Below are 19,964 nucleotides of genomic sequence, written 5' to 3' on the forward strand. Positions count from 1 at the left end.
CAAAGCAGTCATTAAAGCGAAAGGTGGCTACTTTGAAGAACCTAGAATATAAGACATATTTTCAGTTGTTTCACACTTTTTTGTTAAGTATATAATTCCACATGTTAATTCATAGTTTTGATGCCTTCAGTGTGAATGTACAATTTTCATACTCATGAAAACACAGAAAAACTTTAAATGAGAAGGTGTGTCCAAACTTTTTGTCTGTACTGTATATCGCCTAGGAAACACAATGACTGCTTTCTATACATCATATATGAGACATTGCAACTGCTGCATATACATTACATAGAAGACACTGCGACTGCTGTATACATCACATTCAGCAAGAGACATTGGGACTTGTTTATACACATTATATAGAAATAGAAGACTGTGAATGCTGTACATACATCATATAGGAAACATTGTAACTTCTGCATTTACATTGCATGGGTGACATTGTGACTGCTGAATAATTATCACGTAGGAGACACTGGGAATGGCATATATACATTATATAGGAGACTGAGACTCTTATATAAACATCACATAGGAGACATTGCAACTGCTGTACATGCATCATATAGGAAACACTGAGACTGCTATATACCTCAAATAGGAGACGCTAAGACTGCTGCATATGAAGGACATCATATATGAGACACTGTGCCTGCTATATAAAAATGATATGGGAGACGGACTCTGCTGTATATGCATCATAAAGGAGACATTGCCACCTCTGTATATACATTACAGAGGAGACACTGTAATTGCTATATACATCACAAAGGAGACACCTTTTGCTTTGATGACTGCTTTGCATACTTTTGGCATTCTCTTGATGAGCTTCAAGAGGTAGTCACCGGAAATAGTTTTCACTTCACAGGTGTGCCCTGTCAGGTTTAATAATTGGGATTTCTTGTCTTATAAATGGGGTTGGGACCATCAGTTGTGTTGTGCAGAAGTCTGGTGGATACACAGCTGATAGTCCTACTGAATAGACTGTTAGAATTTGTATTATGGCAAGAAAAAAGCAGATAAGTAAAGAAAAATGAGTGGCCATCATTACTTTAAGAAATGAAGGTCAGTCAGTGCGAAAAATTGGGAAAACTTTGAAAGTGTCCCCAAGTGCAGTTGCAAAAACCATCAAGCGCTACAAAGAAACTGTCTCACAGGAGGACCGCCCCAGGAAAGGAAGACCAAGAGTCACCTCTGCTCCTGAGGATAAGTTTATGCGAGTCACCAGCCTCAGAAATCGCAGGTTAACAACAGCTAACTTCATCTTGGAACTCAACTAGATCCCTGAGATGGGGGCACGATGAAGGGCTTCAGCGCATCCAGCCAATTTCATTTGTTGACTGGTAACAGGAGAGTAGAGTGCAAACACCATCTACAGAAAAACATCTTGACACTGGTACTGGCCAGTGTCATACAATAACAGCCCTATTTGGGCCCCGGTGGCGTTGTGTGTGAGCATGCACGTGCACACACAGTACCATTATATCAGTATGTAGAAGACTTAAAGGTACGCTGGCTAAAAAATGAGTCTGACGACTGTAAAAAGCTGGGGCTCATTTTATAGTTTATGGCAGTGGCCCACTAGCTATGTGCCTCTTTTGACAGATTTCCAATTCAGAGTTTGCATATACAGTACAGACCAAATGTTTGGACACACCCTCTCATTTAAATATTTTTTATGTATTTTCATGACTATGAAAATTGTACATTCAAACTGAAGGCTTCAAAACCTTGAATTAACACATGTGGAATTATATACTTAACAAAAAAGTGTGAAACAACTGAAAATATGTCTTGTATTCTAGGTTCTTCAAAGTAGCTACCTTTTGCTTCGATGGCTGTTTTGTATACTCTTTGCATTCTCTTGATGAGCTTCAAGAAGTAGTCACCGGAAATGGTTTTCACTTCACAGGTGTGCCCTATCAGGTTTAATAAGTGGGATTCTTGCCTTATAAATGGGGTTGGGACCATCAGTTGTGTTGTGCAGAAGTCAGGTGGATACATAGCTGATAGTCCTACTGAATAGACTGTTAGAATTTGTATTATGGCAAGAAAAAAGCAGCTAAGTAAAAAAAATGTGTGGCCATCATTACTTTAAGAAATGAAGGTCAGTCTGTCCGAAAAATTGGACAAACTTTGAAAGTGTCCCCAAGTGCAGTTGCCAAAACCATCAAACGCTACAAAGAAACTGGCTCATATGAGGACCGCCCCAGGAAAGGAAGACCAAGTGTCACCTCTGCTTCCGAGGATAAGTTTATCCGAGTCACCAGCCTCACAAATCGCAGGTTAACAGCAGCTCAGATTTGAGACCAGGACAATGCCACACAGAGTTCTAGCAGCAGACACATCTCTTCAACAACTGTTAAGAGGAGACTTTGTGCAGCAGGCCTTCATGGTAAAATAGCTGCTAGGAAACCGCTGCTAAGGACAGGCAACAAGCAGAAGAGACAAGTTTGGGCTAAAAAGCACAAGGAATGGACATTAGACCAGTGGAAATCTGTGCTTTGGTCTGATGAGTCCAAATTTGAGATCTTTGGTTCCAACCACCGTGTCTTTGTGCGACGCAGAAAAGCTGTACGGATGGACTCTACTTGCCTGGTTCCCACCGTGAAGCATGGAGGAGGAGGTGTGATGGTGTGGGGGTGCTTTGCTGGTGACACTGTTGGGGATTTATTCAAAATTGAAGGCATACTGAACCAGCATGGCTACCACAGCATCTTTCAGTGGCTTGCTATTCCATCCGGTTTGCATTTAGTTGGACCATCATTTATTTTTCAACAGGACAATGACCCCAAACACACCTCCAGACTGTGTAAGGGCTATTTGACCAAGAAGGAGAGTGATGGGGTGCTACGCCAGATGACCTGGCCTCCACAGTCACCAGACCTGAACCCAATCGAGATGGTTTGGGGTGAGCTGGACCGCAGAGTGAAGGCAAAAGGTCCAAAAAGTGCTAAGCATCTCCGGGAACTCCTTCACGATTGTTGGAAGACCATTTCCGGTGACTACCTCTTGAAGCTCATCAAGAGAATACCAAGAGTGTGCAAAGGAGTCATCAAAGCAAAAGGTGGCTACTTTGAAGAACCTAGAATATAAGACATATTTTCAGTTGTTTCACACTTTTTTGTTAAGTATATAATTCCACATGTGTTAATTCATAGTTTTGATGCCTTCAGTGTTAATGTACAATTTTCATAGTCATGAAAATACAGAAAAACTTTAAATGAGAAGGTGTGTCCAAACTTTTGGTCTTTACTGTACACAGAAGAGTTCTTGCTTACCTTTCTTTTTAAAGCAATCTGTCCCCAGATTTATGATTATTAATCTGAGTAAAGTATAAAATAGGAAAAGAGATCTGAATTACCCTGATTCCAGAGCTATGTTACTTAATGGGCTCGTTGCTTTAATTTTGATAATATTTCTGTTTCATCTGCTAGTCTTCTCATTAGTGCGTTCTGCCTAGCTTCACTTATAACACTGATTACCTGCTTTCTGCCTAGATGGTACAAAGGCAAAAATATGCCAATCACTGATGTAAGGGGACAGCCAGAGCTCATGATTATTAAGGAAAACACCGCAGGAGCTCATCATTGAGAAGAGTGGTGCTGTGGCAGATAAAAAAATGTTTTATCCAAATAGAGCAAAAGCCTAACTTAGAATTACACCATTGAAATGAAGGTCTCTATCCCTAATTTATGCTGCTCACAAATGGGGAATCACACATTCGGCAACACATTCTTTTTTTTAATTTAGCTAACCATCTGATTTTATATACTGACCCTGTAATTTGATTTGTTGACACAGTTGAAAAGCTCCTTTCAGAAGGAAAGTTTGTATGGGTTATTTCTTTTGAAGTTATTTTGAAGTTAGAAGGAAACTGTTGCTTAATTCATGTTGCCCAAACCACAGAAAGTAAGAATCAGAGCCTGGCTGCACAATTTCAGCCAGTTATGTTTTTCACTTAAATTAATAATTGTTTCAGAGAATGCAAATTTAAAAAACATTCTCCCCACATTGCTTCTCCAACAATCGATACAGGTGATTGGCATGGCCCATGTGTGTACATAGAGACAGATGTTCTAATCAACTAAAGTGGATGGGGATCTTATCAAACAGGAAATAATAATAATAATAACAGCAATGATATGTATAGCATTAACGTGTTCTGCAGCATTTTGCAATTAAGTGGGGACATGCACAGACAATAATGACAATAACATTTAACACATAATTCAACAGTTATAGGAGGAGGGAGGGCTCTGCTCGCAAGCTTACAATTTATAAGAAAATGGGAGGACATGCAGTGGGGAAAGTATTTGGTACACTGCCGATTTTGCAAACTTTCCCACCTACAAAGAATAGAGAGGTCTGTAATATTTATCGTAGGTACACTTCAACTGTGAGAGACAGAATCTAAAAAGAAAAAACAGCAAATCACACTGTATGATTTTTCTATAATTTATTTGCATTTTATTGCCATAAGTGGCCAGATCCTCAGCACAACCCCTCTTCCATGAATAGTAGGTGGTTGCTTCATCAGTATTTTGCACCAATGTTGACTCAGCCTTTATCATTTGAGCCTGCAGTATTTTATAGTGCATAACTATTGTGACTTGGTGTTTGTAAATATGACTGCCTTTTCTCTGTGATGTTCTTAAATTTTAAATTCTTTTCAGTGAATTACTGTAAATTATAGAGTAGGGACTCTTAAGACAATGAGAACCCTTGAAATGGGTTTTAAGCTTTCATATTTTAGCCAAAATATCAACCAATACTGCATGCATCTGCTACATCTTTTCCATTTTTGTTGCACATTTTTTCATCTTTTCATGGGTGCAAGCAGTCATTCAGTATAGTTGGGGGAAACATGGGGTGCCTGTCTCTGTGGGGTGCACTAAAATAATACTGAGCAGCCCACCTAATCTAGTAGTATAGGCTGCAATCCAGATGCATTTCTGGCATGTAGCTGCCCTTAGTCATAGTCAATTCACTATGACAAAGGGTGGCTCCACACTAGAAACACGTCTGTTTTCTATGGAGTATATACAATACTACAATATGTGGATTTTGTAATCAAAATGGAATAACATTTGGATGTTTTTATTCAAGGATTAGGATGTACAATTTTCTCTACTCATTTCTTTTTAAAGGGAAGAAGCCAAATTAGGGTTGTTCCAGACTAGAAACATCTCTCCCTATGGTACCTGGCCAGGTCTTTAAATTATGGAGCATTTCATAGACTGGCTGCAATCATGGAACTTGGTTCTTTTTCCCGCTGCCACTAGTATAGGCGGTATTACTTGAGTGACAGGTTCCCTTTAAGGTATGATGCTTATGAATATAAAAGAGAAATGTGCAGGGATCAGTAACTGCAGCTCTATCCTACAGAAACATAAGAACTCTATGTATCGTTAGTAAACTATGACAATATATTACGGAGGTATCTTATTAGAGACATTAGAAAAAACTCAGTAATATAACTTTTGATACAGAATGCCATTTTTTTTAATATAAGTTATCATACACATTCAGAAGTCTAAACTAATGGGAAATTGGACTAATGGACAATTGGACTAAAAGATTATATTACTTGGGGTGATAAATTGTGACTTCATACAACTCAGAACTTGTATTAAGTTCTAACATTGTCATGTGCATAAAGACAAAGCAGTCACCAACTTGAATACTGTGGCACACTATGGAAATTCAAATAGCAACATCCATGCTACTTATATAGGGTTGGTCTTTCCAGTGCTATGCTTAAAATGTAACATACCAGCTGTCAAATTGGCAGGCGCTACATCTGTGAGTCTCTACAGTATCTACTGATAATTGAATGAAATCAACTATATTATCACTTAAACTATGTAGACACTCACAAATGAATTGATAACACTACATATCTTCAATATTTTCATTAATTGACACTTTAGTTTGTACCTCATTTTAATGCATGTTTTTCTGAAGTAGGAAGCTGCAACAAAGCAGTCTTTCGAGAGTTATAGATCCATTTGACTATATTGCTGCCAAAATATCTTTAGAAGTTTAGAGCATATAATTAGTTTATAATTAGGAAAACAATCCCTAGGCCTTTAATAGGCATATGTTGCTAATTATTAAGGGCCATAAGTGCAAATAATACTTAATTGTAATTGCATGCATGTAGCTTAAAGTTCAAGAAACAATTTATACTTTGCATTTAACCTAGAGCAATAAAATAATAGACTAAATATATCTGTTTAGGTTTCACAGATTCTACACCACTTTTTGCACCACCTCATTTTGTAAAGGACTGAGACAAAAATAAAAGTGTCAAAATGTATCAACTGAGTAGTGTCACCAAACTGTGATAAAACACATCTGAGGATACAGTATTTCTGTTGTTGAAAACGCACAAATGACATCTCAAAATCTGTTATACAGTAATTTCAAACAGAAAGTGACATCTATAACAAAGTTTCTATATTCCATATTTGTAAAAAAAACTAAAGTTTCTTCTTTTGGCAATTCAATAACTATAAATATAAAATATTGTACTACCCCTCTAAAAATTCAAAATGAGAATGCCTTATAGTTGAATTGAAACATTGTGCACATGTGATGGGGAATAAATCTGTTGAAGATTTTTCCTTGAATCCTGTAGCTGTTAAATTTTCTGTTATTTATTTATTAATTACAAATGAGTGGATCTGTTAAAATTTAAATTAACCAGATCTCCTGAATTCTCCTACAAATTGGCAAATCTCAATAATGCAAAGCCTGCAATTGCCCAGAAAATACACATTTAACAACACAAGGTTTTACAGGACTTTATTGAACCACTAATGAGCTCTTTAAGGCAAACATAGCCTTAGTAATGTCCAGGTGACCTCAACATATCTGGTTAAATGAAAACTCACGGTTACCAGTGTCAACAAATAGCCTATTTAACAAAAAAAAGGACAATTTGTGAACAATTGTAAAAATTGTTCACAAATTGTCCTTATTTGGGGGGCAGATTTCTGCCTTTCTGGTGTTTATACACAGGCAATGTAAACAGAAGAAGACAATACCTTTTCACATGGGGTGGGGAAAAAATATCCCTGTTTTGGAAAGCTTGTTTCTTTGCTATTTCAAGAAGTGATAGATTTTTCAGAAACTGTCTGAAAATTAACCCTTTTAGTGAGCCAAAACAGGTGTGCTGTTTTAAAAGTGAAATAGTAATGATAGTAATGGCTTCTCAACTATGAGTGAAAAAATGATCCAAGTTTTGGGATCCACCACAGGTTTACTTATCTCAATATATTTAAACAATTACTAAGGTTTTTCATCAAGCTGTCCAAAAAGTAGGCCTTTTAAGGAGCAGTAGCAAGCAAGATGTTTTCAAAGTGAAGAAGCAATGACTTTTCAGCAATCCATGAAAAAATTAGCCCTATTTTTGAGCTGTGTCATTTGTGCTTCCCAGCACTAGTACAATTTAGCTATACAACATGTTGGACATGTGCAGGAGATGAGTGTAGGTGTACAGCAGCAGAGGCACTTTAAAAAGCTGCATGGTATAGAATTATGAAAGGTCAGGCAAAGAGATGGCAGTGTAGAGCCAGCAGCTGCAGACTCAGCAGTAGCAGCACTATAAAACATAGTTGGCATGGCCGGCACTGGCAGCATCAGGAGCCACATGGTGTAAAAATATGACAAGGCAGGGAAGGAGATGTCTGACATTGTGTCACCTCCAATGACAGCCCCAGAAGATGTAGCCCAGTATATCACTATAAAATACAGTGGGCTGCAAGAAAATGCCTAGCTGATGCGTTTGTGCAGTAGCAGTGACAGCAACAGAATATGCACCATCGAAAAAAAGGATGAAGCAGTGAAGGAGATGTTTGACTGTGTAAAGCCAGCAACCGGATCCCAAGCAGCTAATACCATGATGGAAAGTGAGTAGATGCCTGGATGAACATGTGCCATTGGCTCTGATTGCAGTAGAACTGTATGGAAGGCAGATAACAGACAATTAGGCAGGCAGATGGTATGGCTGATCTAATCATTGGCACCAGCTATAGAATAATGAAAGTTGGCACAGATACATGCCTGATTTATTTTGACAAATGCAAAGTTTTCCACACTGGCCAGTAATAACCATGTCTACTTGGGTGTGACAAATCTATTGGCCACATAGATACTCCTCTCAGACTGTACACGGGAGGTTAGAAATGACAATACAAACAGAGCAAACTGAGCCATTTTTTTTTGCCACTGATCAAATCTGATAACTCAGAAATCCTTTGGATCGGGCCTCAGGGTATCTGCTTGAGATAGGACACAGTTTAGTTATGATTGAACCGAGCTGTTCAGCCAGTTCATCTCTAATTGCTGAAGTGTATCATGTTGTCCCAATTGCAGATAACAGATAAAACATCTGGTCCATCATGTCAACTATACTGTAGATGCCAGTGTAGCAGTTACTTGGTATAGGCTTAGAAATTGCACAGACAAAGAAGTATTTGGTCTTAAGGGAATACACAGTGGTCTCCTAGCCAGTTGTGTCGTTGGCAGGCACCCGCAAAGCGAAAGTTTCATAGAGCAGGTAACGCCATTTATCCTGGTAATATTCAAATTTAGACTCCCTTTGGACATGGAAGTCAGAAAAAGGCCCCCATTTTTCTTTTGTAGCAAAGGTGTAATTGCATGTCTATCCAATAGTAATTGCTTTGCTTGATGATAACAATACTCCAGTCATCACAAAAACATTACAGCATACAGCTTGCTTTAGTAACCTGAAGTTCCAGTGACTCTGTTGGTTCACTTAAATCACCCCTCTATGAAGGATAGTTGTCATTGACAGCATTGTTTTTGCCATTTTCTCTGTGAATGTCAGCATCGTCCACTGCTTATGCCAACTCAATTATCCCCTTTACATCACCTGCTGCTGCTCCTTCTATTCCTCCTCCTCCAGATCCTGCTGCATGTAACATGGATGTTCAGGGTCTACGGTAGACACAGGGCAGAGAAGAACATGTGCAAGTTGCTGTTCATCCTCCATTCACTCTTGTATTCTGGTGAGTTATTTTTGCAGGATAAATATGAGTGTAATGCTGATTTATGTAATGTTTGACTAGAAGTAAATTCCACTCAAATATATTAACTCATCTCTACTTAGATTAAAAAAACAAATCAAACCCTCGATTTGCAGAAACATGTTTCTGGGTATTTTCCCCTCATCAGTGCAAAGCAAAATTTGGCTAAGTGACAGAATTCTAACAGCTGGTTTAAGAAATAGTGACAAGTCAGCATAAGCACACTTATAGGCCATGAAATGCTCCTCTGGGAATTTGAATATACAAATATCTTCTTCAGACAAGAAGAGAACTAGAATTTTAGTGCCACCTATGATGCGGGTTAAACTCCCAGAAACACATATGTGCAAATGAAGTTTCAGGATAGTCATTTTAGCCCAAGTCATGTGGCAAGGCTCATTAAAGGATTTATATAGAGTTTTAGAATCGCTACCCCTAATAGGGGGCATTAAGGTTCTACTGGAGTGTAAAGATGACAAATTGGACAATAAAACAGGTAATTAAAAAAAAAAAAAACAAGTAAACATCACCACTGATGGGATGGCTTTACAAAAGTGAAAGGACAATAAAAGCTAGGTCAGATCACAGACATACAGTACAGACCAAAAGTTTGGACACACCTTCTCATTTAAAGATTTTTCTGTGTTTTCTTGACTATGAAAATTGTACATTCACACTGAAGGCATCAAAACTATGAATTAACACATGTGAAATTATATACTTAACAAAAAAAGTGTGAAACAACTGAAAATATGTCTTATATTCTAGGTTTTTCAAAGTAGCCACCTTTTGCTTTGATGACTGCTTTGCACACTCTTGGCATTCTCTTAATGAGCTTCAAGAGGTAGTCAACGGAAATGGTCTTCCAACAATCTTGAAGGAGTTCCCAGAGATGCTTAGCACTTGTTGGCCCCTTTGCCTTCACTCTGCGGTCCAGCTCACCCCAAACCATCTCTATTGGGTTCAGGTCTGGAGACTGTGGAGGCCAGGTCATGTGGCGTAGCACCCCATCACTCTCCTTCTTGGTCAAATAGCCCTTATACAGCCTGGAGGTGTGTTTGGGGTCATTGTCCTGTTGAAAAATAAATGATGGTCCAACTAAATGCAAACCGGATGGAATAGCATGCCGCTGCAAGATGCTGTGGTAGCCATGCTGGTTCGGTATGCCTTCAATTTTGAATAAATCCCCAACAGTGTCACCAGCAAAGCACACCCACACTATCACACCTCCTCCTCCATGCTTCACGGTGGGAACCAGGCATGTAGAGTTCATCCGTTCACCTTTTCTGCGTCGCACAAAGACACAGTGGTTGGAACCAAAGATCTCAAATTTGGACTCATCAGACAAAAGCTCAGATTTCCACTGGTCTAATGTCAATTCCTTGTGTTCTTTAGCCAAAACAAGTCTCTTCTGCTTGTTGCCTGTCCTTAGCAGTGGTTTCCTAGCAGCTATTTTACCATGAAGGCCTGCTGCACAAAGTCTCCTCTTAACAGTTGTTGAAGACATATGTCTGCTGCTAGAACTCTGTGTGGCATTGACCTGGTCTCAAATCTGAGCTGCTGTTAACCTGAGATTTCTGAGGCTGGTGACTCAGATAAACTTATACTCAGAAGCAGAGGTGACTCTTGGTCTTCCTTTCCTGGGGCGGTCCTCATGTGAGCCAGTTTCTTTGCAGCGCTTAATGGTTTTTGCAACTGCACTTGGGGACAATTTTAAAGTTTTCCCAATTTTTCGGACTGACTGACCTTCATTTCTTAAAGTAATGATGGCCACTCGCTTTTCTTTACTTAGCTGATTTTTTTCTTGCCATAATACAAATTCTAACAGTCTATTCAGTATGACTATCAGCTGTGTATCCACCAGACTTCTGCACAACACAACTGATGGTCCCAAGCCCATGTATAAGGCAAGAAATCCCACTTATTAAACCTGACAGGGCACACCTGTGAAGTGAAAACCATTTCCGGTGACTACCTCTTGAAGCTCATCAAGAGAATGCCAAGAGTGTGCAAAGCAGTCATCAAAGCAAAAGGTGGCTACTTTGAAGAACCTAGAATATAAGACATATTTTAAGTTGTTTCACACTTTTTTGTTAAGTATATAATTCCACATGTGTTAATTCATAGTTTTGATGCCTTCAGTGTGAATGTACAAGTTTCATAGTCATGAAAATACAGAAAAATCTTTAAATGAGAAGGTGTGTCCAAACTTTTGGTCTGTACTGTACTTTGCGGTCACATCACGGCCCTATTACTTTTCTTTAATTATTGAATGATTATTCCCAGACCGAGACTACCAATGCAATTTTCAATGTGCTACAGCACAGAAGTTCTACAGTACAATATTATTTATGTCTTCGATCCTTATATGTAAAGAGCTGTGCACTCTGACCTCATAACTCAAGGCTGTAAAATCCTAAAATGTCCACTGCTTTTCCTGTCCTCATCTTTTATAGTCACTTTGATAACATTGTGATTGCCTTGACTATTCTAAACAATACAAAGTGATAGCTGACTTTGGCTTCTTTAGACTATGACATATGATGTCCTAAGATCACTTTCTGGCTGTACAGTTTTTAGCATTGTGTAAAATGATGCCAGCATTTTTTATTCTGATCCTTGAAAATTGAATCCCAAATTTGTTCAATTTTAGGAAATTTGACCCAATTTGATTTGATTTGCAGCTGGTCAATTCACTCATCTGTAGCATTAACCTGTTATGTATGTAACTTACTTTGGGTATAACTACATTCTGAAAGTCATATAAGGACTTGTATGTACAATGAGTTGTATAATTTTGGGTTAAACATTATTTATTCACTTTTAATACAGTTTTAAAATGGGTTTGACAGATTGGTGGATTAGTCATCCCTTGTGTGGCATGCATGAAATGTTAATTTCACTCTACATGCATCTCTTTGATTGAAGCAATACTAAAATTCTGTATTATTTTTGGCAGTAAGAAACTATTTTGCAATTGCCACCTATTGAATACAGCATCTCTGACATCAACACCTAAACCTTCAAAGAGCATTGCATTATGTGTAAGTATAATAGCCAAGCCAAGACCTATAATAGACAGCTGTTTCAGAATGTAGATTAGAGTTTGGCAGGCTTTGCGACATGCCTTTGACTCAGCTCTGGGGTAAGTATCTTTTATTAAATTTCCGGGTGTTCCCTTTTCTGTTTCTACTGGAAATATAGGAATAGTAGAGGTGAACAAATCATATTAATGCAAATCAAATTTGTTTCAAACTTTTGGGATTTCACAGCACAGGACCTAGCAAATAAGAATAATGTTCTATCCGCTTAGTGCAAATCACCAAACATGCCCTCCACCATTTTACACAATGCAAAAGATTGCATCAGCTAAAGAAGACACACATGACCTTGGAGCTAGGCAATCTCCCTTATAAAATCTTGCATCAATCACATCACATAGCACTGCCAATTGAGAGAGATTGTCATAGCCTGTATACAAGTAAAGGTAGGGAATGCAGCACAATTTTCAGGTTAATCTGGATAGTGAGAAGTTATCCCAGGCAATAGTTTAGATAAAGGAATAGAGAGAACAAGCCAAATAAACAATGAAGAAATATTCCAGATTGTGTCAGAACTATCTGTTTTCTCCATAGCCATATATGTTGAGGTCTCTTTGACATTATATAGGATGTTTATGTGTTAAAGGGTGTAAGATGGGTTGGATGTAGTCTTAGGAGACCTCAGAATGTTATACATTTTTGTTAAGGGTAAATGGAGGTTTTGCAGTGTTTGAAATTAGAGGCAAAATGATTCACTGATAATATAAGTTTGATAATTTGATTAGCAATGATTCATTTTTGGAAACCTTTGGTGAAGCTGTCAAATTTCAAAGGTTTCTCTCATCTTGAATGAATAGATTAAAAATTATGTGTTATCTTTTGGGGCTAAGTCCATACACAGTTAAATCAGTGCTGACAGTATAAGGACATGTGCACTTGACATTCATTTGTCAATGTATTTATTATCTTCTGATAGGAGAAAATATGGGAAGGGAACAGCACAAAGTTACGAGTAATGCTCTAGAATTGTAATTTCATAGGGCATACAAGGATTCACTACAATAGACATGTCAGAAAAGCTAGATATTTTTTAACTTATAATAAGAAACTGGAAACCTTGGAAAAAAAATCTGTTAACTTAGAAAAATATATATTATTTTATAGACCTAATCAACAAATAAACTTCTGCAATGGAACTATGTCAGACATATAAATTTGAAGAAAATAAAGAAAAAGGACCTTCATACTTTGAGGAAATCTTGGTGGATTATCATTGACATCAATAAGTGTAACGTTGATAGTAGTTGATCCAGAAAGTCCTCCAACTTGACCCGCCATATCCTTTGCTTGAATAACAACAGAATAATGTTCTCGAGCTTCTCTGTCCATGTTTGGGAGTGCTGTCCTAATAACTCCTAGAAAATAAAAGAGATGAATATGCTCACATTTCAAAATATAATTAGGCTCAAAGGAAGAATAAAGCATAAAAATGCAGGTACATAGTGGCACAGTTTAAAACATAAAAGAATAATGCAAATTAAGAAAAGTAAGAGCCTAATCAAAAAGTGATCAAAGGGAAAACACATTTAGAATTTAACTTAAGAATCAAGAAGATCAAAACATGAAAATTCATTGATTTTCTAGTCGACAAATTTCCTTCTTTGGATTCATATTTTTCCTGTTCAAGATAATGGCAGCTAAAATATGGAATAGTGACTAGTGAAAAGCCACTAGCTTGCTCATCTGGACAAAAAACTTAATATAGGCATTAAAATGTACTTATTTGTGGTAATTATTGTAAGAGAATTAACACTAGTTAGTACTATGACATATATTTTTCAAAATCCAAATTTTCTATATTATAGTTGTATAGTTGTTATTATTATTATTATTATTATTATTATTATTATTATTATTATTATTATATGTCTGATTTTAATTTTGACATATGGATCTCCTATTATTCTCAATATCCTGTCAGTTACTTAGATCTTTAGGATTCTAAATTGTCATGATTTATGGGGTTATTTGCTGATTGCCTCCTTTTTTCACATTTCTGCGTCTCCTTTCTAGCTTACTAAGTTTTCCAGTATAAAATATGTAATAAATTTAAATACAGTATATTGCAGTTTTCTTTAACTTGACCAGCGGTATACTTTTTTGTGTGAAAACATGTCTATTTTGTATGCCAAAAAAAATGTAGTCATCATAGCCTTTTGTTTGTATCAACCCATTGTGGTAGTTGAACAACATATGTTTTTAACATAGATGACTATGATTTTTATTGATTTTGTGTCAAACGATTTCTAAAAATAAATTGTATTAAAAACTTGCTTATAAAAAATGCATATTTTATAATTACTCTGCAAACTCCTCGTACGTTTAATTTCACCTTTAACCTCTACTCTCAGCTAAATTGGGTTGTCCCATAAAAAATGTTATATATCAACAGGTAGATAATCAATATGTGATTGCTGGGGTCTGAATGCTGGGGCCTGGACTCCTGTGTGAATGTATTTATAATGTACATGAGTGATCATATCTCTCTGCATGGGAGCAGTGGTTGTGAATGTGTGCTATGGATATGCTCCTATAGATCCAATGAAGTGAGTGGACAATTGGTCATAAAAAAGAAATATAAATGCTTTGAGTTTAAAGGGAACTGGTCACCAGAAATAACGCTGTTAACCTTCAGATATGCGATTAATCTGCAGCTTAACAGTGTAATTATGCTGCCTGGTGTCTGCAGGCATCTGAATGCAGTGGGGAGAAAATTAACTTGATTCTCCCCGCCATCATTCGGTTTCAGGGTGGGGGCGATGGGCGATGAGAAATTGAATACAGATCGGTGGCTATAACCACTGACACTCCCTCTGCATTGAGGCCGGCCGTCAGTCAGGGCCAGGAGCGTGGTTACAGCAGATGCTCTGTATTCTCAGAGTGGTGACAACCGGCACTGCTCTCGCCCCCATGACTGAAAGTGAATGCTGGCAAGGAAAATAAAGTTAACTTTCTCTCCGCTGCTTTTATCTGCGTGCAGGCTTTAGAAAGCATAACGCTATTAGGCTATGTTCAAACATTGCGCTTTTTCTGCATTTTTTTTATGCTTTTTTTTTATGCAATTTTCAGCTGCGTTTTACAGTACCAGCAAAGTCTATGAGATTCCAGAAATCTCATGCACACAGCTTGGTTTTTATTTGATTAGTATTTTGTGCTTTGCATGTTTTTTTGCAAAATAGAGCATGTCACTTCTTTCAGCATTTTTCAGCGTTTTTTTACCGATTGTAAATAATCAGTGGTGAAAAAAATGTTGAAAAAACACACCAAAAACGCAGGTGTCAGGTTTTTCAGCGTTTTTAAGCATTTTTTGTGCCAAGACCAAAATGAGATTTTTTTTTCCACTAAACTTTATGTACATGTACAAGGAAACAAAAGGACAGTGAAAAATGCACCAAAAATGCACCAAAAATCAAGAAAAAAAGCAAGAAAAATCCTGAGCAAACCTCCTGGCAAGAGATCAGGTTTTGCTGCAGAAAAAAAAATTCTGAAAATATGTGAACAGAGCCTTAACCTGTAGATTAACCTCATATCTGCAGGTTAAAAGAGTTATTTCTGGTGACAGATTCCCTTTAAAGTTAATTTCAGCCTCTCTATGTGCAAAACTGATAGAAACTAGAGATGAGCGGTGTTCGACTAGAACTGTTCGCCAATCTCAAATTCGAGCTGTTTTGGGCGGTGTTCGAGTTGTTCGACGAACCCGAACGATTTGCAAAAAATTCGGCTGTTCGAGGTTATGTTCGAAAACTGTTCGTGCACCAAAAGCGTGTCCTGCATGTCTGGTGCTATTTAGAGCACCAATCATGCAGGGATTGTCTGCCACTCACTGTAATGCCACAGCCATGGTGGTTGTGGCATTACAGTGATTGCCCAAATCGATGGGAACTGTGCTCACAGTGAAACACGAAAAGCCGGCAATTCAGCAGCGGCATACACCGGTACCCGACAATTTAGAACCGAAAGAATAGAGCTTCACACATAGATTAGATAGATATAAACATGTCAGCCACATATATACGAAGTACAGTGAAAGTGCTGCTTACTGTACTTGTCATTTAGCGTAAAGGATTTATCAAAAAAAATAATAGTGTTTTCATGCACCGTCTCTTTAAAAAAGCCGGCCGGCAATTCAGCAGCGGTACCCGACAATTTAGAATAGAAGGAATAGAGAATCACACATAGATTAGATAGATAGAAACATGTCAGTCACATATATATGAAGTACAGTGACAGTGTTGATTACTGTACTTGTCATTTAGTGTAAAGGATTTATCAAAAAAAATAATAGTGTTTTCATGCACTGTCTCTTTAAAAAAGCCGGCCGGCAATTCAGCATCTGTACCCAACAATTTAGAATAGAAGGAATAGAGAATCACACATAGATTAGATAGATAGAAACATGTCAGTCACATATATATGAAGTACAGTGACAGTGTTGCTTACTGTACTTGTCATTTAGTGTAAAGGATTTATTAAAAAAAATAATAGTGTTTTCATGCACCGTCTCTTTAAGAAAGCCGGCCGGCAATTCAGCATCTGTACCCGACAATTTATAACAGACAGAATAGAGCTTCACACATAGATTAGATAGATAGAAACATGTCAGTCACATATATATGAAGTACAGTGATAGTGTTGGTTACTGTACTTGTCATTTAGTATTAAAATAAAGGATTTATTATTAAAAAAATTGGCGTGGTGTTCCCCTTAATTTTAGGCTCTAGTGGAGGTTAAGCAGACAGCTGGGGCAGATGTTTGAAGCCTGGGAAGGGGGTAATACCCACGGAGCTTCCCAGGCTACTAATATCAGCCCCCAGCTGAATACATAGCCTTTACTAGCTATTAAAATGGGGGACCCCCCCAAAAAAAATGACGTGGGGTCCCCCCTAATTTAATAGCTAGCAAAGGCTAGGCAGACAGCTGGGGGCTGATATTAATAGCCCAGGAAGGGAGCCATGAATATTGGCCCCCTCCCAGGCTAGAAACGCCAGCCGTCAGCCGCCCCAGAAATGGCGCATTCATAGGATACGCCAATTCTGGCACTTAGCCTCGCTCTTCCACGCTGCCCTGGTGCGGTGGCAGGGGTAATAGGGCTGGGGTTGATGTCAGCTTATAATGCCAGCTGACATCAAGCCCAGGTTAGTAATGGAGAGGTGTCTATAAGACACCCCCATTACTAACCCCATAGTCAAAGCTAAAAAAAACACAAACACCCAGAATAAAGTCCTTTAATTGAAATAAAGACACAATTCTTTATTGTTCTAAATTAAACCATACTTACCGTCACACCCATTCCAGCTGAAGCCAACGATCTCCTGTAATAAAAATAAAATAATAAAGCAACCTCATCCTTACCTTTCCATGGTTCCCACGACAGCTTCAGCTCTGCTACATCGAGATGACAGGCTGGACCGCAGCAGAACGCCGCCATCCAGCCTGTCATCCCGCAGACACTGAGAAGAGCAGGCATGCTTGCGCTCCTCAGTGTCTCGCTGTGACGGCATCCAGATGAGCCGAGGTCATGTCCAATGAACTCGGCTCACCTCATGCACGTCACTTACAGCGTGGGAGAATTCTCACGCTGAAGCGCTGAGTGCAGGAGAATTTTCCCACGCTGTCAGTGAGGTGCATGAGGTGAGCTGAGTTCATTGGACATGAGCTCACCTCATGCACGTCACTGAGAGCGTGGGAGAATTCTCCTGCACTCAGCACTTCAGCGTGAGAATTTTCCCACGCTGTCAGTGACGTGCATGAGGTGAGCCGAGTTCATTGGACATGACCTCGGCTCATCTGGATGCCGTCACAGCGAGACACTGAGGAGCGCAAGCATGCCTGCTCTTCTCAATGTCTGCGGCATGACAGGCTGGATGGCAGCGTTCTGCTGCGGTCCAGCCTGTCATCTCGATGTAGCAGAGCTGAAGCTGTCGTGGGAACCATGGAAAGGTAAGGATGAGGTTGGTTTATTATTTTTCTTTTATTGCAGGAGATCGTTGGCTTCAGCTGGAATGGGCGTGATGGTAAGTATGGTTTAATTTAGAACAATAAAGGATTGTGTCTTTATTTCAATTAAAGGACTTTATTCTGGGTGTTTGTGTTTTCTTTTAACTTTGACTATGGGGTTAGTAATGGGGGTGTCTTATAGACGCCTCTCCATTACTAACCTGGGCTTGATGTCAGCTGGCATTATAAGCTGACATCAAGCCCAGCCCTATTACCCCCTGCCACCGCTACAGGGCAGCGTGGAAGAGCGAGGCTAAGTGCCAGAATTGGCGCATCCTATGAATGCGCCATTTCTGGGGCGGCTGACGGCTGGTGTTTCTAGCCTGGGAGGGGGCCAATATTCATGGCTCCCTTCCTGGGCTATTAATATCAGACCCCAGCTGTCTGCCTAGCCTTTGCTAGCTATTAAATTAGGGGGGACCCCACGTCATTTTTTTGGGGGGGTCCCCCATTTTAATAGCTAGTAAAGGCTATGTATTCAGCTGGGGGCTCATATTAGTAGCCTGGGAAGCTCCGTGGGTATTACCCCCTTCCCAGGCTTCAAACATCTGCCCCAGCTGTCTGCTTTACCTCCGCTAGAGACTAAAATTAAGGGGAACCCCACGCCAATTTTTTTAATAATAAATCCTTTATTTTAATACTAAATGACAAGTACAGTAACCAACACTATCACTGTACTTCATATATATATGACTGACATGTTTCTATCTATCTAATCTATGTTTGAAGCTCTATTCTGTCTGTTATAAATTGTCGGGTACAGATGCTGAATTGCCGGCCGGCTTTTTTAAAGAGACGGTGCATGAAAACACTATTATTTTTTTTAATAAATCCTTTACACTAAATGACAAGTACAGTAAGCAACATTGTCACTGTACTTCATATATATGTGACTGACATGTTTCTATCTATCTAATCTATGTGTGAAGCTCTATTCTGTCTGTTATAAATTGTCGGGTACAGATGCTGAATTGCCGGCCGGCTTTTTTAAAGAGACAGTGCATGAAAACACTATTATATTTTTTAATAAATCCTTTACACTAAATGACATGTACAGTAAGCAACACTGTCACTGTACTTCATATATATGTGACTGACATGTTTCTATCTATCTAATCTATGTGTGAGGCTCTATTCCTTCTTGTCTAAATTGTCGGGTACCGGTGTATGCCGCTGCTGAATTGCCGGCCGGCTTTTTTAAAGAAAGCGTCTTCTGAGCAGTTTGTCAGCTTTTGGACACCTTTGAAGGTGTTTCTATGTGTTTCTATGTGTTTTTGTTTGCCTGCCATTGGTTTTAACGGTGTTCGACGGTGTTCCAAGGAGTTCGACGAACAGTTCGACGAACAGTTCGACGAACAGTTCCTCGAACATCCCGGTGTTCGACGAACCGAACCGAACCCGAACACTACGGGGGTGGCTCAACACTAATAGAAACATACCCCAAGTGACTTGCAGCTGTAATCGCAGCAAAATGTGGCGCTACAAAGTATTAACTAAAGGGGGCCGAATAATTTTGCACGCCCCAATTTTCAGTTTTTAATTTGTTAAAAAAGTTTAAAATATCCAATAAATTTCATTCCACTTCATGATTGTGTCCCACTTGTTGATTCTTCTCAAAAAAATTTGAATTTTACATCTTTTTGTTTGAAGCCAGAAATGTGGCAAAAGGTAGAAAAGTTCAAGGGGGCCAAATACTTTCACAATGCACTGCATTTATGTCTTTTTTTTACAGCTGAACCTGTAGTTTCTACTTCTGTAAAATTTAAAATAGTGCTTTAATGCTGTCTGTGAATAAATTTCTTTAAAGTAG

The 19,964-nt window shown here is 38.7% G+C and overlaps 1 protein-coding gene across 2 annotated transcripts in view; it reads right to left on the bottom strand.

Moving 5' to 3' along the window:
* The window catches only part of CDH18 (cadherin 18), a 1,254,587-nt gene that overhangs the window by 460,769 nt on the left and 773,854 nt on the right, over nt 1-19,964 (bottom strand). For both annotated transcript variants that reach the window (XM_073678632.1, XM_073678633.1), the window contains exon 5: nt 13,345-13,512. In XM_073678632.1, coding sequence (XP_073534733.1) covers nt 13,345-13,512 — 168 coding nt within the window. The remainder of the gene's footprint in view (nt 1-13,344; nt 13,513-19,964) is intronic.

This window comes from Phyllobates terribilis, unplaced genomic scaffold, assembly GCF_046119375.1.
Source record: "Phyllobates terribilis strain yellow unplaced genomic scaffold, ASM4611937v1 Scaffold_4__5_contigs__length_816908805, whole genome shotgun sequence".
Classification (NCBI taxonomy): domain Eukaryota; kingdom Metazoa; phylum Chordata; class Amphibia; order Anura; family Dendrobatidae; genus Phyllobates; species Phyllobates terribilis.